The sequence below is a fragment of the Solenopsis invicta genome, chromosome 14 (assembly GCF_016802725.1).
Source record: "Solenopsis invicta isolate M01_SB chromosome 14, UNIL_Sinv_3.0, whole genome shotgun sequence".
In the NCBI taxonomy this organism is placed as follows: Eukaryota; Metazoa; Arthropoda; class Insecta; order Hymenoptera; family Formicidae; genus Solenopsis; species Solenopsis invicta.
The window spans coordinates 11,776,312-11,794,349 of NC_052677.1; the positions used below are offsets into that span (position 1 = coordinate 11,776,312).

At 33.5% G+C, this 18,038-nt stretch overlaps 1 protein-coding gene across 1 annotated transcript; it reads left to right on the forward strand.

Moving 5' to 3' along the window:
* Positions 1-15,263: 15,263 nt before the first annotated feature.
* LOC105193067 (transcription initiation factor TFIID subunit 12) lies at positions 15,264-17,796 on the forward strand. The gene is made up of 2 exons (XM_011157393.3): positions 15,264-15,512; positions 15,853-17,796. The coding sequence occupies exons 1-2, from the start codon at positions 15,439-15,441 to the stop codon at positions 16,481-16,483; spliced, it is 705 nt and encodes a 234-aa protein (XP_011155695.2). The 5' UTR covers positions 15,264-15,438; the 3' UTR covers positions 16,484-17,796.
* Positions 17,797-18,038: the final 242 nt, after the last annotated feature.

The following is an 18,038-nucleotide window of genomic DNA, read 5'->3' on the forward strand; positions in this document are numbered from 1 at the left end:
AGAAATTCAGAAAAAAACCAATTTTACTCAAAAATTTCGAACTTTGACTGATATAACTCTTTCGTCTTTCACTTTAGCGATTCGATCCTTTATGATAAAAGTTAGAACTCTTCTCGGGTCTATCAGAACACAGAGATATTGGAGAAATTCGCAAAAAAAATTTTACTCAAAGATTTCGAAATATGACTGATATAAGTCTTTCCTTTTTCAGTTCAGAAATTCGATACATCATGATAAAAGGTATATATCTTCTGTGGGCTATCAGAACACAGAGATATTGAAGAAATTCGGAAAAAAACCAATTTTACTCAAAAATTTCGAACTATAACTGATATAACTCTTTCGTCTTTCACTTTAACGATTCGATCCATTATGATAGAAGTTAGAACTCTTCTCGGGGCTATCAGAACACAGAGATATTGGAGAAATTCGCAAAAAAAATTTTACTCAAAAATTTCGAAATTTGACTGATATAAGTCTTTCCTTTTTCAGTTCAGAAATTCGATACATCATGATAAAAGGTATATATCTTCTGTGGGCTATCAGAACACAGAGATATTGAAGAAATTCGGAAAAAAACCAATTTTACTCAAAAATTTCGAACTTTGACTGATATAACTCTTTCGTCTTTCACTTTAGCGATTCGATCCAATATGATAAAAGTTAGAACTCTTCTCGGGGCTATCAGAACAGAGAGATATTGGAGAAATTCGCAAAAAAAATTTTACTCAAAAATTTCGAAATTTGACTGATATAAGTCTTTCCTTTTTCAGTTCAGAAATTCGATACATCATGATAAACGGTATATATCTTCTGTGGGCTATCAGAACACAGAGATATTGAATAAATTCGGAAAAAAACTAATTTTACTCAAAAATTTCGAACATTGACTGATATAACACTTTCGTCTTTCACTTTAGCGATTCGATCCATTATGATAAAGGTTAGAACTCTTCTCGGGGCTATCAGAACACAGAGATATTGGAGAAATTCGCACAAAAAATTTTCCTCAAAATTTTCGAACTTTGACTGATATAACTCTTTCGTCTTTCACTTTAGCGATTCGATTCATTATGATAAAGGTTAGAACTCTTCTCGGGGCTATCAGAACAGAGAGATATTGAAGAAATTCGCAAAAAAAATTTTACTCGAAAATTTCGAAATTTGACTGATATAAGTCTTTCCTTTTTCAGTTCAGAAATTCGACACATCATGATAAAAGGTATATATCTTCTGTGGGCTATCAGATCACAGAGATATTGAAGAAATTCGGAAAAAAACCAATTTTACTCAAAAATTTCGAACTTTGACTGATATAACTCTTTCGTCTTTCACTTTAGCGATTCGATCCATTATGATAAAAGTTAGAACTCTTCTCGGGGCTATCAGAACAGAGAGATACTGAAGAAATTCGCAAAAAAAATTTTACTCGAAAATTTCGAAATTTGACTGATATAAGTCTTTCCTTTTTCAGTTCAGAAATTCGACACATCATGATAAAAGGTATATATCTTCTGTGGGCTATCAGAACACAGAGATGTTGAAGAAATTCAGAAAAAAACCAATTTTACTCAAAAATTTCGAACTTTGACTGATATAACTCTTTCGTCTTTCACTTTAGCGATTCGATCCATTATGATAAAGGTTAGAACTCTTCTCGGGGCTATCAGAACAGAGAGATACTGAAGAAATTCGCAAAAAAAATTTTACTCGAAAATTTCGAAATTTGACTGATATAAGTATTTCCTTTTTCAGTTCAGAAATTCGACACATCATGATAAAAGGTATATATCTTCTGTGGGCTATCAGAACACAGAGATGTTGAAGAAATTCAGAAAAAAACCAATTTTACTCAAAAATTTCGAACTTTGACTGATATAACTCTTTCGTCTTTCACTTTAGCGATTCGATCCTTTATGATAAAAGTTAGAACTCTTCTCGGGGCTATCAGAACACAGAGATATAGGAGAAATTCGCAAAAAAAATTTTACTCAAAGATTTCGAAATTTGACTGATATACGAGGTGTGTTCAAAAAGTATCGCGAATTTTGTGTTTTTTCAAAAATTATTTATTTATTCATGAATATCTATTTTGTCCCCTTCAAAGTAATCCCCATGAGATATTATACACTTGTGCCAACGGTTTTTCCAATCTTCGAAGCACTTCAAAAAATCATTTTTTTTTATCTTGTTCAGCTCCTCCTTCGATGCCGTCTTTATCTCGTCAAGCGTAGCCTAACGTCGTCCTTTCATGGGCCTCTTCAGTTTAGGGAACAAGAAAAAGTCACAGGGGGCCAGATCTGGGGAATACGGTGGCTGCGGCATCATTAGTGTGTTGTTTTTGGCCAAAAAGTCGCGCACAAGCAACGATGTGTGAGCAGGGGCGTTTGGTACGAATTTCGCGGCGTCCCGTCTCATGCCCAAATCATTGATAAAAATCGAATGGCACGAGCCAATCGATATGTTTAGGTCCTCAGCAACTTCTCTAACGGTGATTCGACGATTGGCCAATACCATTTTCTCCACTTCATTAATTTTTTCGTCTGTTGTTGAAGTGCTCGGGCGTCCGGCACGCTCTTCGTCGTTCACATCTTCTCGGCCTTCTGAGAACATTTTGTACCACCGATAAACGTTGCTTCGGTCCAAGGTAGCTTCTCCGTATGCCACAGTCAACATTCGGAATGCATCCGCGCACTTAATTTCGTTTTTCACACAAAATTTGATACAGGTTCTTTGATCCATTTTTTGAATAGGTAAAAATCGAAGACGATCCAAAACACGTGCAAGCAAAGCAGCTGTCAACAATTAAGTGAACATTCAAAATGGCCGAGCTTGTCGGCATAAGTGAGAGACATGAGTACCAACATAACGCCACAAAAAGATCGAAATTCGAATATACGTAACCCGCGAAAATTCAAAATTCGCGATACTTTTTGAACACACCTCGTAAGTCTTTCCTTTTTCAGTTCAGAAATTCGATACATCATGATAAAAGGTATATATCTTCTGTGGGCTATCAGAACACAGAGATATTGAAGAAATTCGGAAAAAAACCAATTTTACTCAAAAATTTCGAACTTTGACTGATATAACTCTTTCGTCTTTCACTTTAGCGATTCGATCCATTATGATAAAAGTTAGAACTCTTCTCGGGGCTATCAGAACACAGAGATATTGGAGAAATTCGCAAAAAAAATTTTACTCAAAGATTTCGAAATTTGACTGATATAAGTCTTTCCTTTTTCAGTTCAGAAATTCGATACATCATGATAAAAGGTATATATCTTCTGTGGGCTATCAGAACACAGAGATATTGAAGAAATTCGGAAAAAAACCAATTTTACTCAAAAATTTCGAACTTTGACTGATATAACTCTTTCGTCTTTCACTTTAGCGATTCGATCCATTATGATAAAGGTTAGAACTCTTCTCGGGGCTATCAGAACAGAGAGATATTGGAGAAATTCGCAAAAAAAATTTTACTCAAAAATTTCGAAATTTGACTGATATAAGTCTTTCCTTTTTCAGTTCAGAAATTCGATACATCATGATAAAAGGTATATATCTTCTGTGGGCTATCAGAACACAGAGATATTGAAGAAATTCGGAAAAAAACCAATTTTACTCAAAAATTTCGAACTTTGACTGATATAACTCTTTCGTCTTTCACTTTAGCGATTCGATCCAATATGATAAAAGTTAGAACTCTTCTCGGGGCTATCAGAACAGAGAGATATTGGAGAAATTCGCAAAAAAAATTTTACTCAAAAATTTCGAAATTTGACTGATATAAGTCTTTCCTTTTTCAGTTCAGAAATTCGATACATCATGATAAAAGGTATATATCTTCTGTGGGCTATCAGAACACAGAGATATTGAAGAAATTCGGAAAAAAACCAATTTTACTCAAAAATTTCGAACTTTGACTGATATAACACTTTCGTCTTTCACTTTAGCGATTCGATCCATTATGATAAAGGTTAGAACTCTTCTCGGGGCTATCAGAACACAGAGATATTGGAGAAATTCGCACAAAAAATTTTCCTCAAAATTTTCGAACTTTGACTGATATAACTCTTTCGTCTTTCACTTTAGCGATTCGATTCATTATGATAAAGGTTAGAACTCTTCTCGGGGCTATCAGAACAGAGAGATATTGAAGAAATTCGCAAAAAAATTTTACTCGAAAATTTCGAAATTTGACTGATATAAGTCTTTCCTTTTTCAGTTCAGAAATTCGACACATCATGATAAAAGGTATATATCTTCTGTGGGCTATCAGAACACAGAGATATTGAAGAAATTCGGAAAAAAACCAATTTTACTCAAAAATTTCGAACTTTGACTGATATAACTCTTTCGTCTTTCACTTTAGCGATTCGATCCATTATGATAAAAGTTAGAACTCTTCTCGGGGCTATCAGAACAGAGAGATATTGAAGAAATTCGCAAAAAAAATTTTACTCGAAAATTTCGAAATTTGACTGATATAAGTCTTTCCTTTTTCAGTTCAGAAATTCGATACATCATGATAAAAGGTATATATCTTCTGTGGGCTATCAGAACACAGAGATATTGAAGAAATTCGGAAAAAAACCAATTTTACTCAAAAATTTCGAACTTTGACTGATATAACTCTTTCGTCTTTCACTTTAGCGATTCGATCCATTATGATAAAAGTTAGAACTCTTCTCGGGGCTATCAGAACACAGAGATATTGGAGAAATTCGCAAAAAAAATTTTACTCAAAGATTTCGAAATTTGACTGATATAAGTCTTTCCTTTTTCAGTTCAGAAATTCGATACATCATGATAAAAGGTATATATCTTCTGTGGGCTATCAGAACACAGAGATATTGAAGAAATTCGGAAAAAAACCAATTTTACTCAAAAATTTCGAACTTTGACTGATATAACTCTTTCGTCTTTCACTTTAGCGATTCGATCCATTATGATAAAAGTTAGAACTCTTCTCGGGGCTATCAGAACACAGAGATATTGGAGAAATTCGCAAAAAAAATTTTACTCAAAAATTTCGAAATTTGACTGATATAAGTCTTTCCTTTTTCAGTTCAGAAATTCGATACATCATGATAAATGGTATATATCTTCTGTGGGCTATCAGAACACAGAGATATTGAAGAAATTCGGAAAAAAACCAATTTTACTCAAAAATTTCGAACTTTGACTGATATAACACTTTCGTCTTTCACTTTAGCGATTCGATCCATTATGATAAAGGTTAGAACTCTTCTCGGGGCTATCAGAACACAGAGATATTGGAGAAATTCGCACAAAAAATTTTCCTCAAAATTTTCGAACTTTGACTGATATAACTCTTTCGTCTTTCACTTTAGCGATTCGATTCATTATGATAAAGGTTAGAACTCTTCTCGGGGCTATCAGAACAGAGAGATATTGAAGAAATTCGCAAAAAAAATTTTACTCGAAAATTTCGAAATTTGACTGATATAAGTCTTTCCTTTTTCAGTTCAGAAATTCGACACATCATGATAAAAGGTATATATCTTCTGTGGGCTATCAGAACACAGAGATATTGAAGAAATTCGGAAAAAAACCAATTTTACTCAAAAATTTCGAACTTTGACTGATATAACTCTTTCGTCTTTCACTTTAGCGATTCGATCCATTATGATAAAAGTTAGAACTCTTCTCGGGGCTATCAGAACAGAGAGATATTGAAGAAATTCGCAAAAAAAATTTTACTCGAAAATTTCGAAATTTGACTGATATAAGTCTTTCCTTTTTCAGTTCAGAAATTCGACACATCATGATAAAAGGTATATATCTTCTGTGGGCTATCAGAACACAGAGATGTTGAAGAAATTCAGAAAAAAACCAATTTTACTCAAAAATTTCGAACTTTGACTGATATAACTCTTTCGTCTTTCACTTTAGCGATTCGATCCATTATGATAAAGGTTAGAACTCTTCTCGGGGCTATCAGAACAGAGAGATACTGAAGAAATTCGCAAAAAAAATTTTACTCGAAAATTTCGAAATTTGACTGATATAAGTATTTCCTTTTTCAGTTCAGAAATTCGACACATCATGATAAAAGGTATATATCTTCTGTGGGCTATCAGAACACAGAGATGTTGAAGAAATTCAGAAAAAAACCAATTTTACTCAAAAATTTCGAACTTTGACTGATATAACTCTTTCGTCTTTCACTTTAGCGATTCGATCCTTTATGATAAAAGTTAGAACTCTTCTCGGGGCTATCAGAACACAGAGATATTGGAGAAATTCGCAAAAAAAATTTTACTCAAAGATTTCGAAATTTGACTGATATAAGTCTTTCCTTTTTCAGTTCAGAAATTCGATACATCATGATAAAAGGTATATATCTTCTGTGGGCTATCAGAACACAGAGATATTGAAGAAATTCGGAAAAAAACCAATTTTACTCAAAAATTTCGAACTTTGACTGATATAACTCTTTCGTCTTTCACTTTAGCGATTCGATCCATTATGATAAAGTTAGAACTCTTCTCGGGGCTATCAGAACACAGAGATATTGGAGAAATTCGCAAAAAAAATTTTACTCAAAGATTTCGAAATTTGACTGATATAAGTCTTTCCTTTTTCAGTTCAGAAATTCGATACATCATGATAAAAGGTATATATCTTCTGTGGGCTATCAGAACACAGAGATATTGAAGAAATTCGGAAAAAAACCAATTTTACTCAAAAATTTCGAACTTTGACTGATATAACTCTTTCGTCTTTCACTTTAGCGATTCGATCCATTATGATAAAAGTTAGAACTCTTCTCGGGGCTATCAGAACAGAGAGATATTGGAGAAATTCGCAAAAAAAATTTTACTCAAAAATTTCGAAATTTGACTGATATAAGTCTTTCCTTTTTCAGTTCAGAAATTCGATACATCATGATAAAAGGTATATATCTTCTGTGGGCTATCAGAACACAGAGATATTGAAGAAATTCGGAAAAAAACCAATTTTACTCAAAAATTTCGAACTTTGACTGATATAACTCTTTCGTCTTTCACTTTAGCGATTCGATCCATTATGATAAAAGTTAGAACTCTTCTCGGGGCTATCAGAACACAGAGATATTGGAGAAATTCGCAAAAAAAATTTTACTCAAAAATTTCGAAATTTGACTGATATAAGTCTTTCCTTTTTCAGTTCAGAAATTCGATACATCATGATAAAGGTATATATCTTCTGTGGGCTATCAGAACACAGAGATATTGAAGAAATTCGGAAAAAAACCAATTTTACTCAAAAATTTCGAACTTTGACTGATATAACACTTTCGTCTTTCACTTTAGCGATTCGATCCATTATGATAAAGGTTAGAACTCTTCTCGGGGCTATCAGAACACAGAGATATTGGAGAAATTCGCAAAAAAAATTTTACTCAAAAATTTCGAACTTTGACTGATATAACTCTTTCGTCTTTCACTTTAGCGATTCGATCCATTATGATAAAGGTTAGAACTCTTCTCGGGGCTATCAGAACAGAGAGATATTGAAGAAATTCGCAAAAAAAATTTTACTCGAAAATTTCGAAATTTGACTGATATAAGTCTTTCCTTTTTCAGTTCAGAAATTCGACACATCATGATAAAAGGTATATATCTTCTGTGGGCTATCAGAACACAGAGATATTGAAGAAATTCGGAAAAAAACCAATTTTACTCAAAAATTTCGAACTTTGACTGATATAACTCTTTCGTCTTTCACTTTAGCGATTCGATCCATTATGATAAAGGTTAGAACTCTTCTCGGGGCTATCAGAACAGAGAGATATTGAAGAAATTCGCAAAAAAAATTTTACTCGAAAATTTCGAAATTTGACTGATATAAGTCTTTCCTTTTTCAGTTCAGAAATTCGACACATCATGATAAAAGGTATATATCTTCTGTGGGCTATCAGAACACAGAGATGTTGAAGAAATTCAGAAAAAAACCAATTTTACTCAAAAATTTCGAACTTTGACTGATATAACTCTTTCGTCTTTCACTTTAGCGATTCGATCCATTATGATAAAAGTTAGAACTCTTCTCGGGGCTATCAGAACACAGAGATATTGGAGAAATTCGCAAAAAAAATTTTACTCAAAGATTTCGAAATTTGACTGATATAAGTCTTTCCTTTTTCAGTTCAGAAATTCGATACATCGTGATAAAAGGTATATATCTTCTGTGGGCTATCAGAACACAGAGATATTGAAGAAATTCGGAAAAAAACCAATTTTACTCAAAAATTTCGAACTTTGACTGATATAACTCTTTCGTCTTTCACTTTAGCGATTCGATCCATTATGATAAAGTTAGAACTCTTCTCGGGGCTATCAGAACACAGAGATATTGGATAAATTCGCAAAAAAATTTTACTCAAATTTTCGAAATTTGACTGATATAAGTCTTTCCTTTTTCAGTTCAGAAATTCGATACATCATGATAAAAGGTATATATCTTCTGTGGGCTATCAGAACACAGAGATATTGAAGAAATTCGGAAAAAAACCAATTTTACTCAAAAATTTCGAACTTTGACTGATATAACTCTTTCGTCTTTCACTTTAGCGATTCGATCCATTATGATAAAAGTTAGAACTCTTCTCGGGGCTATCAGAACAGAGAGATATTGGAGAAATTCGCAAAAAAAATTTTACTCAAAAATTTCAAAATTTGACTGATATAAGTCTTTCCTTTTTCAGTTCAGAAATTCGATACATCATGATAAATGGTATATATCTTCTGTGGGCTATCAGAACACAGAGATATTGAATAAATTCGGAAAAAAACCAATTTTACTCAAAAATTTCGAACGTTGACTGATATAACACTTTCGTCTTTCACTTTAGCGATTCGATCCATTATGATAAAGGTTAGAACTCTTCTCGGGGCTATCAGAACACAGAGATATTGGAGAAATTCGCACAAAAAATTTTCCTCAAAATTTTCGAACTTTGACTGATATAACTCTTTCGTCTTTCACTTTAGCGATTCGATTCATTATGATAAAGGTTAGAACTCTTCTCGGGGCTATCAGAACAGAGAGATATTGAAGAAATTCGCAAAAAAAATTTTACTCGAAAATTTCGAAATTTGACTGATATAAGTCTTTCCTTTTTCAGTTCAGAAATTCGACACATCATGATAAAAGGTATATATCTTCTGTGGGCTATCAGAACACAGAGATATTGAAGAAATTCGGAAAAAAACCAATTTTACTCAAAAATTTCGAACTTTGACTGATATAACTCTTTCGTCTTTCACTTTAGCGATTCGATCCATTATGATAAAAGTTAGAACTCTTCTCGGGGCTATCAGAACAGAGAGATATTGGAGAAATTCGCAAAAAAAATTTTACTCAAAAATTTCGAAATTTGACTGATATAAGTCTTTCCTTTTTCAGTTCAGAAATTCGATACATCATGATAAAAGGTATATATCTTCTGTGGGCTATCAGAACACAGAGATATTGAAGAAATTCGGAAAAAAACCAATTTTACTCAAAAATTTCGAACTTTGACTGATATAACACTTTCGTCTTTCACTTTAGCGATTCGATCCATTATGATAAAAGTTAGAACTCTTCTCGGGGCTATCAGAACACAGAGATATTGGAGAAATTCGCAAAAAAAATTTTACTCAAAGATTTCGAAATTTGACTGATATAAGTCTTTCCTTTTTCAGTTCAGAAATTCGATACATCATGATAAAAGGTATATATCTTCTGTGGGCTATCAGAACACAGAGATATTGAAGAAATTCGAAAAAAACCAATTTTACTCAAAAATTTCGAACTTTGACTGATATAACTCTTTCGTCTTTCACTTTAGCGATTCGATCCATTATGATAAAAGTTAGAACTCTTCTCGGGGCTATCAGAACACAGAGATATTGGAGAAATTCGCAAAAAAAATTTTACTCAAAAATTTCGAAATTTGACTGATATAAGTCTTTCCTTTTTCAGTTCAGAAATTCGATACATCATGATAAAAGGTATATATCTTCTGTGGGCAATCAGAACACAGAGATATTGAAGAAATTCGGAAAAAAACCAATTTTACTCAAAAATTTCGAACTTTGACTGATATAACTCTTTCGTCTTTCACTTTAGCGATTCGATCCATTATGATAAAAGTTAGAACTCTTCTCGGGGCTATCAGAACACAGAGATATTGGAGAAATTCGCACAAAGATTTTACTCAAAATTTCGAAATTTGACTGATATAAGTCTTTCCTTTTTCAGTTCAGAAATTCGATACATCATGATAAAATGTATATATCTTCTGTGGGCTATCAGAACACAGAGATATTGAAGAAATTCGGAAAAAATCCAAGTTTACTCAAAAATTTCGAACTTTGACTCATATAACACTTTCGTCTTTCACTTTAGCGATTCGATCCATTATGATAAAGGTTAGAACTCTTCTCGGGGCTATCAGAACAGAAAGATATTGGAGAAATTCGCAAAAAAAATTTTACTCGAAAATTTCGAAATTTGACTGATATAAGTCTTTCCTTTTTCAGTTCAGAAATTCGACACATCATGATAAAAGGTATATATCTTCTGTGGGCTATCAGAACACAGAGATATTGAAGAAATTCGGAAAAAAACCAATTTTACTCAAAAATTTCGAACTTTGACTGATATAACTCTTTCGTCTTTCACTTTAGCGATTCGATCCATTATGATAAAAGTTAGAACTCTTCTCGGGGCTATCAGAACAGAGAGATATTGAAGAAATTCGCAAAAAAATTTTACTCGAAAATTTCGAAATTTGACTGATATAAGTCTTTCCTTTTTCAGTTCAGAAATTCGACACATCATGATAAAAGGTATATATCTTCTGTGGGCTATCAGAACACAGAGATGTTGAAGAAATTCAGAAAAAATACCAATTTTACTCAAAAATTTCGAACTTTGACTGATATAACTCTTTCGTCTTTCACTTTAGCGATTCGATCCATTATGATAAAAGTTAGAACTCTTCTCGGGGCTATCAGAACAGATAGATATTGGAGAAATTCGCGAAAAAAATTTTACTCAAAAATTTTGAAATTTGACTGATATAAGTCTTTCCTTTTTCAGTTCAGAAATTCGATACATCATGATAAAAGGTATATATCTTCTGTGGGCTATCAGAACACAGAGATATTGAATAAATTCGGAAAAAAACCAATTTTACTCAAAAATTTCGAACATTGACTGATATAACACTTTCGTCTTTCACTTTAGCGATTCGATCCATTATGATAAAGGTTAGAACTCTTCTCGGGGCTATCAGAACACAGAGATATTGGAGAAATTCGCACAAAAAATTTTCCTCAAAATTTTCGAACTTTGACTGATATAAGTCTTTCCTTTTTCAGTTCAGAAATTCGATACATCATGATAAAAGGTATATATCTTCTGTGGGCTATCAGAACACAGAGATATTGAAGAAATTCAGAAAAAAACCAATTTTACTCAAAAATTTCGAACTTTGACTGATATAACACTTTCGTCTTTCACTTTAGCGATTCGATCCATTATGATAAAGGTTAGAACTCTTCTCGGGGCTATCAGAACAGAGAGATATTGAAGAAATTCGCAAAAAAAATTTTACTCGAAAATTTCGAAATTTGACTGATATAAGTCTTTCCTTTTTCAGTTCAAAAATTCGACACATCATGATAAAAGGTATATATCTTCTGTGGACTATCAGAACACAGAGATGTTGAAGAAATTCAGAAAAAAACCAATTTTACTCAAAAATTTCGAACTTTGACTGATATAACTCTTTCGTCTTTCACTTTAGCGATTCGATCCATTATGATAGAAGTTAGAACTCTTCTCGGGGCTATCAGAACACAGAGATATTGGAGAAATTCGCAAAAAAAATTTTACTCAAAGATTTCGAAATTTGACTGATATACGTCTTTCCTTTTTCAGTTCAGAAATTCGATACATCATGATAAAAGGTATATATCTTTTGTGGGCTATCAGAACACAGAGATATTGAAGAAATTCCAAAAAAAATCAATTTTACTCAAAAATTTCGAACTTTGACTGATATAACTCTTTCGTCTTTCACTTTAGCGATTCGATCCATTATGATAAAAGTTAGAACTCTTCTCGGGGCTATCAGAACAGATAGATATTGGAGAAATTCGCGAAAAAAATTTTACTCAAAAATTTTGAAATTTACTGATATAAGTCTTTCCTTTTTCAGTTCAGAAATTCGATACATCATGATAAACGGTATATATCTTCTGTGGGCTATCAGAACACAGAGATATTGAAGAAATTCGGAAAAAAACCAATTTTACTCAAAAATTTCTAACATTGACTGATATAACACTTTCGTCTTTCACTTTAGCGCTCGATCCATTATGATAAAGGTTAGAACTCTTCTCGGGGCTATCAGAACACAGAGATATTGGAGAAATTCGCATAAAATATTTTCCTCAAAATTTTCGAACTTTGACTGATATAAGTCTTTCCTTTTTCAGTTCAGAAATTCGATACATCATGATAAAAGGTATATATCTTCTGTGGGCTATCAGAACACAGAGATATTGAGAAAATTCAGAAAAAAACCAATTTTACTCAAAAATTTCGAACTTTGACTGATATAACACTTTCGTCTTTCACTTTAGCGATTCGATCCATTATGATAAAGGTTAGAACTCTTCTCGGGGCTATCAGAACAGAGAGATATTGAAGAAATTCGCAAAAAAAATTTTACTCGAAAATTTCGAAATTTGACTGATATAAGTCTTTCCTTTTTCAGTTCAAAAATTCGACACATCATGATAAAAGGTATATATCTTCTGTGGACTATCAGAACACAGAGATGTTGAAGAAATTCAGAAAAAAACCAATTTTACTCAAAAATTTCGAACTTTGACTGATATTACTCTTTCGTCTTTCACTTTAGCGATTCGATCCATTATGATAAAAGTTAGAACTCTTCTCGGGGCTATCAGAACAGAGAGATATTGAAGAAATTCGCAAAAAAAATTTTACTCGAAAATTTCGAAATTTGACTGATGCAAGTCTTTCCTTTTTCAGTTCAGAAATTCGACACATCATGATAAAAGGTATATATCTTCTGTGGGCTATCAGAACACAGAGATGTTGAAGAAATTCAGAAAAAAAACCAATTTTACTCAAAAATTTCGAACTTTGACTGATATAACTCCTTCGTCTTTCACTTTAGCGATTCGATCCATTATGATAAAAGTTAGAACTCTTCTCGGGGCTATCAGAACACAGAGATATTGGAGAAATTCGCAAAAAAAATTTTACTCAAAGATTTCGAAATTTGACTGATATAAGTCTTTCCTTTTTCAGTTCAGAAATTCGATACATCATGATAAAAGGTATATATCTTCTGTGGGCTATCAGAACACAGAGATATTGAAGAAATTCTGAAAAAAACCAATTTTACTCAAAAATTTCGAACTTTGACTGATATAACTCTTTCGTCTTTTACTTTAGCGATTTGATCCACTATGATAAAAGTTAGAACTCTTCTCGGGGATATCAGAACAGAGAGATATTTTTTGTAAAGTTTTGATTAATTTTTACGTGGTATTTCGTAAAAACTGTTGAAAGGTTGTATTAAAATCAGATCAATAATCTTCACGTTTGTAAGTTAGAGAATAAAAATAATACTCAAGTATCCCTATATGTCATTGATTTTTATTACATTATTATTATTCTTATTATTATTATTATTATTTATTGTGCCATATTAATCGCGCGTATTGTCATTTGTAAATCATGCGTATGCATGTATATGCCATTGTAACATAATAAAAAAAGAGTGGGCGCTTTCTAGTCTCTCTACGTCCCTGCGCAGAAATCGTTCGAAATCCTCTTTCTGAATTTTACGGCCTAAACGTAGCACGGAAAACGTGAAGGATCGTGAGTGGATTGAAGAGGAGGGTATCCATAGAGATAACATCGCCGCTTGCTCCATGTCTATCACCGCGATGCTTTCTCTCTCTAACTGAAGGCCTAAACAATTAAAGGACAATCACGTTAAAAGAGAAAGAGAGAAAGAGAGAAAGAGTGAGAGAGAGAGTTGCGTCAAGATTTAAAAAAATTAAAAAAGCTAATTTTTTCAAAAGCATAATTTGAAGACATTTAAATAATAAAGAATTATGTAAAAATAAAAAGATGGTATATTTATTCGTGGAAAGACATTTATTTCTTCTTCATCATATGATGCGATGTTAATTACAATTATTTTTTAAGTAAAATAAATGTTTCTTTATTAAAGAACCAAATTCTCTCTGTTACTATTAAACATCTTTTTTAAGTAAAAATATGATTGTGCAAAATAGGGGCATAAACGTATTGATATGTATTAATATCAATGTTAATGTAAATTATTCAGACTATAATAAATAAAAAATTACGCGAAAGTAGACGTAATTAATCATTTGTGCACATTCTTGACCCCTGTTCTGGATGCAACATACGCGATACGCGTCAGATTTTATTTGCAGCAAAATGGATGTTAGCACGGACAACAACCTACATCCATTTCTCGAGAGTTGGATGTGGGTTGTTGTCCGTGCTGACATCCACACTATTTTTAACGGCGAGTTGCAAAATAGATGTGACACGTAGTTCCTATTCTGACCAGAATAGATGTGCGTCACTAGTGTACGGGAGTTTCGAAGTGTTATAGGAAAAATGCCGCCGTGGCCGCTCTCAGGTTCCTCTCTGACAATACAGTCATTAAGATGTTACGACTTTGCGACGGACCAATCAAAGAAGAATAAATCATATATTTTTTTCTTTAATTGACCCGTCGCAACGTCGTAACATCGTAACGACTGTATTGTAGACGACGCTTAAGGGTTGGTTTATAATAGCTGTCACCGTAAAAAGTTTACCAATCGTAGTCAACTATTCTTCTATAACTCGACCATGATTGGTCAATTTCTTACAATTACGGCTATTATAAATCAACTTTAAAGGTTGGTTTATGCAAGCCGTAACTGCTAACTCAAGCCGGAATCTATAAGAAATTGACCAATCGTAGTCGATTATTCTTGTATACATTGATTATGATTGGTCAATTTCTTATAGATTCTGGCATAAGTTAGCGATTACGGCTTGCATAAATAGTGTGCACTTAAAATGAAATAGATATATATTTGAGAGTTAGTGAAAGCAAGAAGAAACGTTCCAGTGCAGTCTAGTGCTGGAATAGAAAATAAACCTATTGATTAATATTCGCGTTTCTATGAAACGTGCCGTCAGACGGCGCTGCCAGTGAAGTCGCGAATTTGCCGACAAAAAGTGTGTTGGCCTTTGGTCAGCACAGCAGTGGTCAGCACTGGCCTCTCGCGCGATGATTAGATTAATTAAATCGTACGTTTAAGATCGTCTAGTTTGTAGGAAACGACTGAGTTAACACCTGTCATTATGGCTTCCTTGGTTGCGGATTACGGAACCTCCTCTGGCTCGGACGGCGAGACGGACGACGTTTCGGACAATGCGTAAGTTTGGGCAGTTGCGTAGAATCGCTCTCCAATTGCTTCTGCCCTAGTTTCTTTGGTTTTCTTTTTTTTTACGCTCACCCGTATGATTCTGCTCCAGTAATTTAATTCTTCCGCGAATGGCACAAATATCCTTACCTGACGTAACGCTTGCAAAGAGCTGTCAAATTGTAAAATGAGTGACATCGAGTTTTTGACAGCTCCTGCACACGCGAAGCTAGACACGTACGAAAAAAAAAATTATATAAATTTGTTTCAAGCTTTCATTTAAGTTCAGCAACCGGTATATACGTACAGAATGCAGCTTGTTCTTTGTAATCTGATATTGCCTCACCGTTAGCTTTAAGGGTGCGGAGAAGGTGGAGTCGGAGAGAGAGGAGGATGAGGAAGAGGAGGAGAACGATAGGGATAACGTGAGGATAACTGAAACAACAGCTTCCAAAGAAAAGCTTCCATTGCCCACGCCAGACTTCAACAGCGCGCCCACGTTACTGAGGACCTCGGTGTTTCTGAATCCATTCGTCGAGGCGGAGCGGGCGAAGAGCGCAATCCTGGAGAAGCACGTGAAAATGACGCCCACATTGGACGACACAAAAATGATAAACGGACGCAAAATCTGCTGGAACTATCGGAAGGGTCGCTGCCGTTTCGGCCACAACTGTACCTTTGCACACGACTCGGATCTACATCGCAGCGCTGCCGAATTGGAGGCCCTGCGGACACCGCAAGAGACGTTAGTCTGTCAAACTAGATATAATGGGCAGCAACAGCAACAACAACAACAACAACAACAACAACAGATAATGCCGCCCATGAACGACGACGAAAACGAGGTGGACCAGGAGAACAATCAGACAGCGAATAGAAAGCGTAAGAAGAGGCCCGGCCTGTGCCAACTGTTGCTTCCGAGTAAGAAAGTCTATAAGCAGTTCAAAGCGCAACAGCAGCAACAACAAACCAAAACTAGATGAATGCTATTTTTTCATTTGGAAGGCGTAGTAAAGGAGACGAAATTGTCTTCTAGCCGAGTCGTTATACATTTGTTTTTTTTTGCGAAAAATTGGAAAAACACCTATTGAGCAATTTTCCATGCAACGCAATATCAAACGAATCTTTCTTTTGATGAACGAAAAAATTATTTTGAAAAGACTCAGAAGAAAGTATAGAAGAAAATAATTACATAAGAAAGTGAAAATTACAGGAGCCCTTATGAATAGTTTTGAATTCGCTTTCGTATTTGCTTTTGAAATTTGAAACTTTTTTTTACGAGCAAAATGGAAGCCATTTGTGTATAGCGACGAGACTAACTGAGATCTCGCCTAAGATTTAGATCAGTATTTAATTAAAAGTAATTGCGCGCACACAAAATCGATATAGATATATAAAGGAAAAAGAAAAAAATATTCCGACTTATGCTTCCAATGCGAACAAACGTGCGATGTGTAGGATAGAAACTTTTGTCTTATATAAATTCGCAAAGGACTACCTAAACATGCACAAAACGGACGTGTGTGCGCGGCCTTCTTAAAATTCACCTTTTGTAACGCAACGAATCCATAAAAAATGTCTTCTCTTTATCTTGTTTTCCCATATTTCATTACTAGCTAATTTACTAGATAATAATTTAGCTAATAATATTATTCATTCGTGAGAATACCAAATAACATTTTATAATAGAAAGCCACAGAGTATGTATTGTATTAACACATCAAGATATTCGATGAATTTGAAGAATACATCCTCTTTCCTGTATTCTTCATATCCATATGAAGAAACATTCTGTATACCTGACAACAATACTTCCATGCGTTTTTGTGAATTTAGGATTAATCTAAGCCCAATCGCTTGATCCCTCTTTTAGATAAATGTTTATTTTACATTTCCTTGGACTGCAATCGATAAGACAAATTCGATACTCCGAGTCATATGTAATTACAATACTTGTAGATATTACAAACGATGGAAAAGTCATTTACTGATACATTAATCTTTCTAACGAGGAAATAACTACGATAGATTGAAAGAAAATAGAAGGATCATTAATGAATTAAATGTTTACCCAACTTTATCCAATCTAAGTGGTTAAACTGTGTTAACATGTTTTACTAACATGTTAATTATCTGTTGGAGAAGAGAAACATAATAAGTAATAATAGATCAAAATAGAAGAAGCAGTGAAAAATTAAGAGTTTATCTCAACTATCGTAACTCAAAAGATACTCCTTGGGGGTTTCTGAAGATTTCTAGGAGGTTGCCAATAAATTATTCAGCTGTGCTGAAATAATGTCTTGTTTTAATTTGTACACACTTCTCTACCCAGTTTATCATATGTCATAAGCGTATAAATATCGTTAGAAGATTGCCGAAGATAAAAAGAAATATTTCAAATTTATTTTAATTAATTAGATAGAGGCTTATATAAAAACGCGCCTCTTTAATTTTTTCATCCAGTTTGTAAAAAAAAAGAAAATAAACTTTTCATTTAAAAGAAAGAGGATCTCTTGAAACAGGATCTCTTAATTTAGC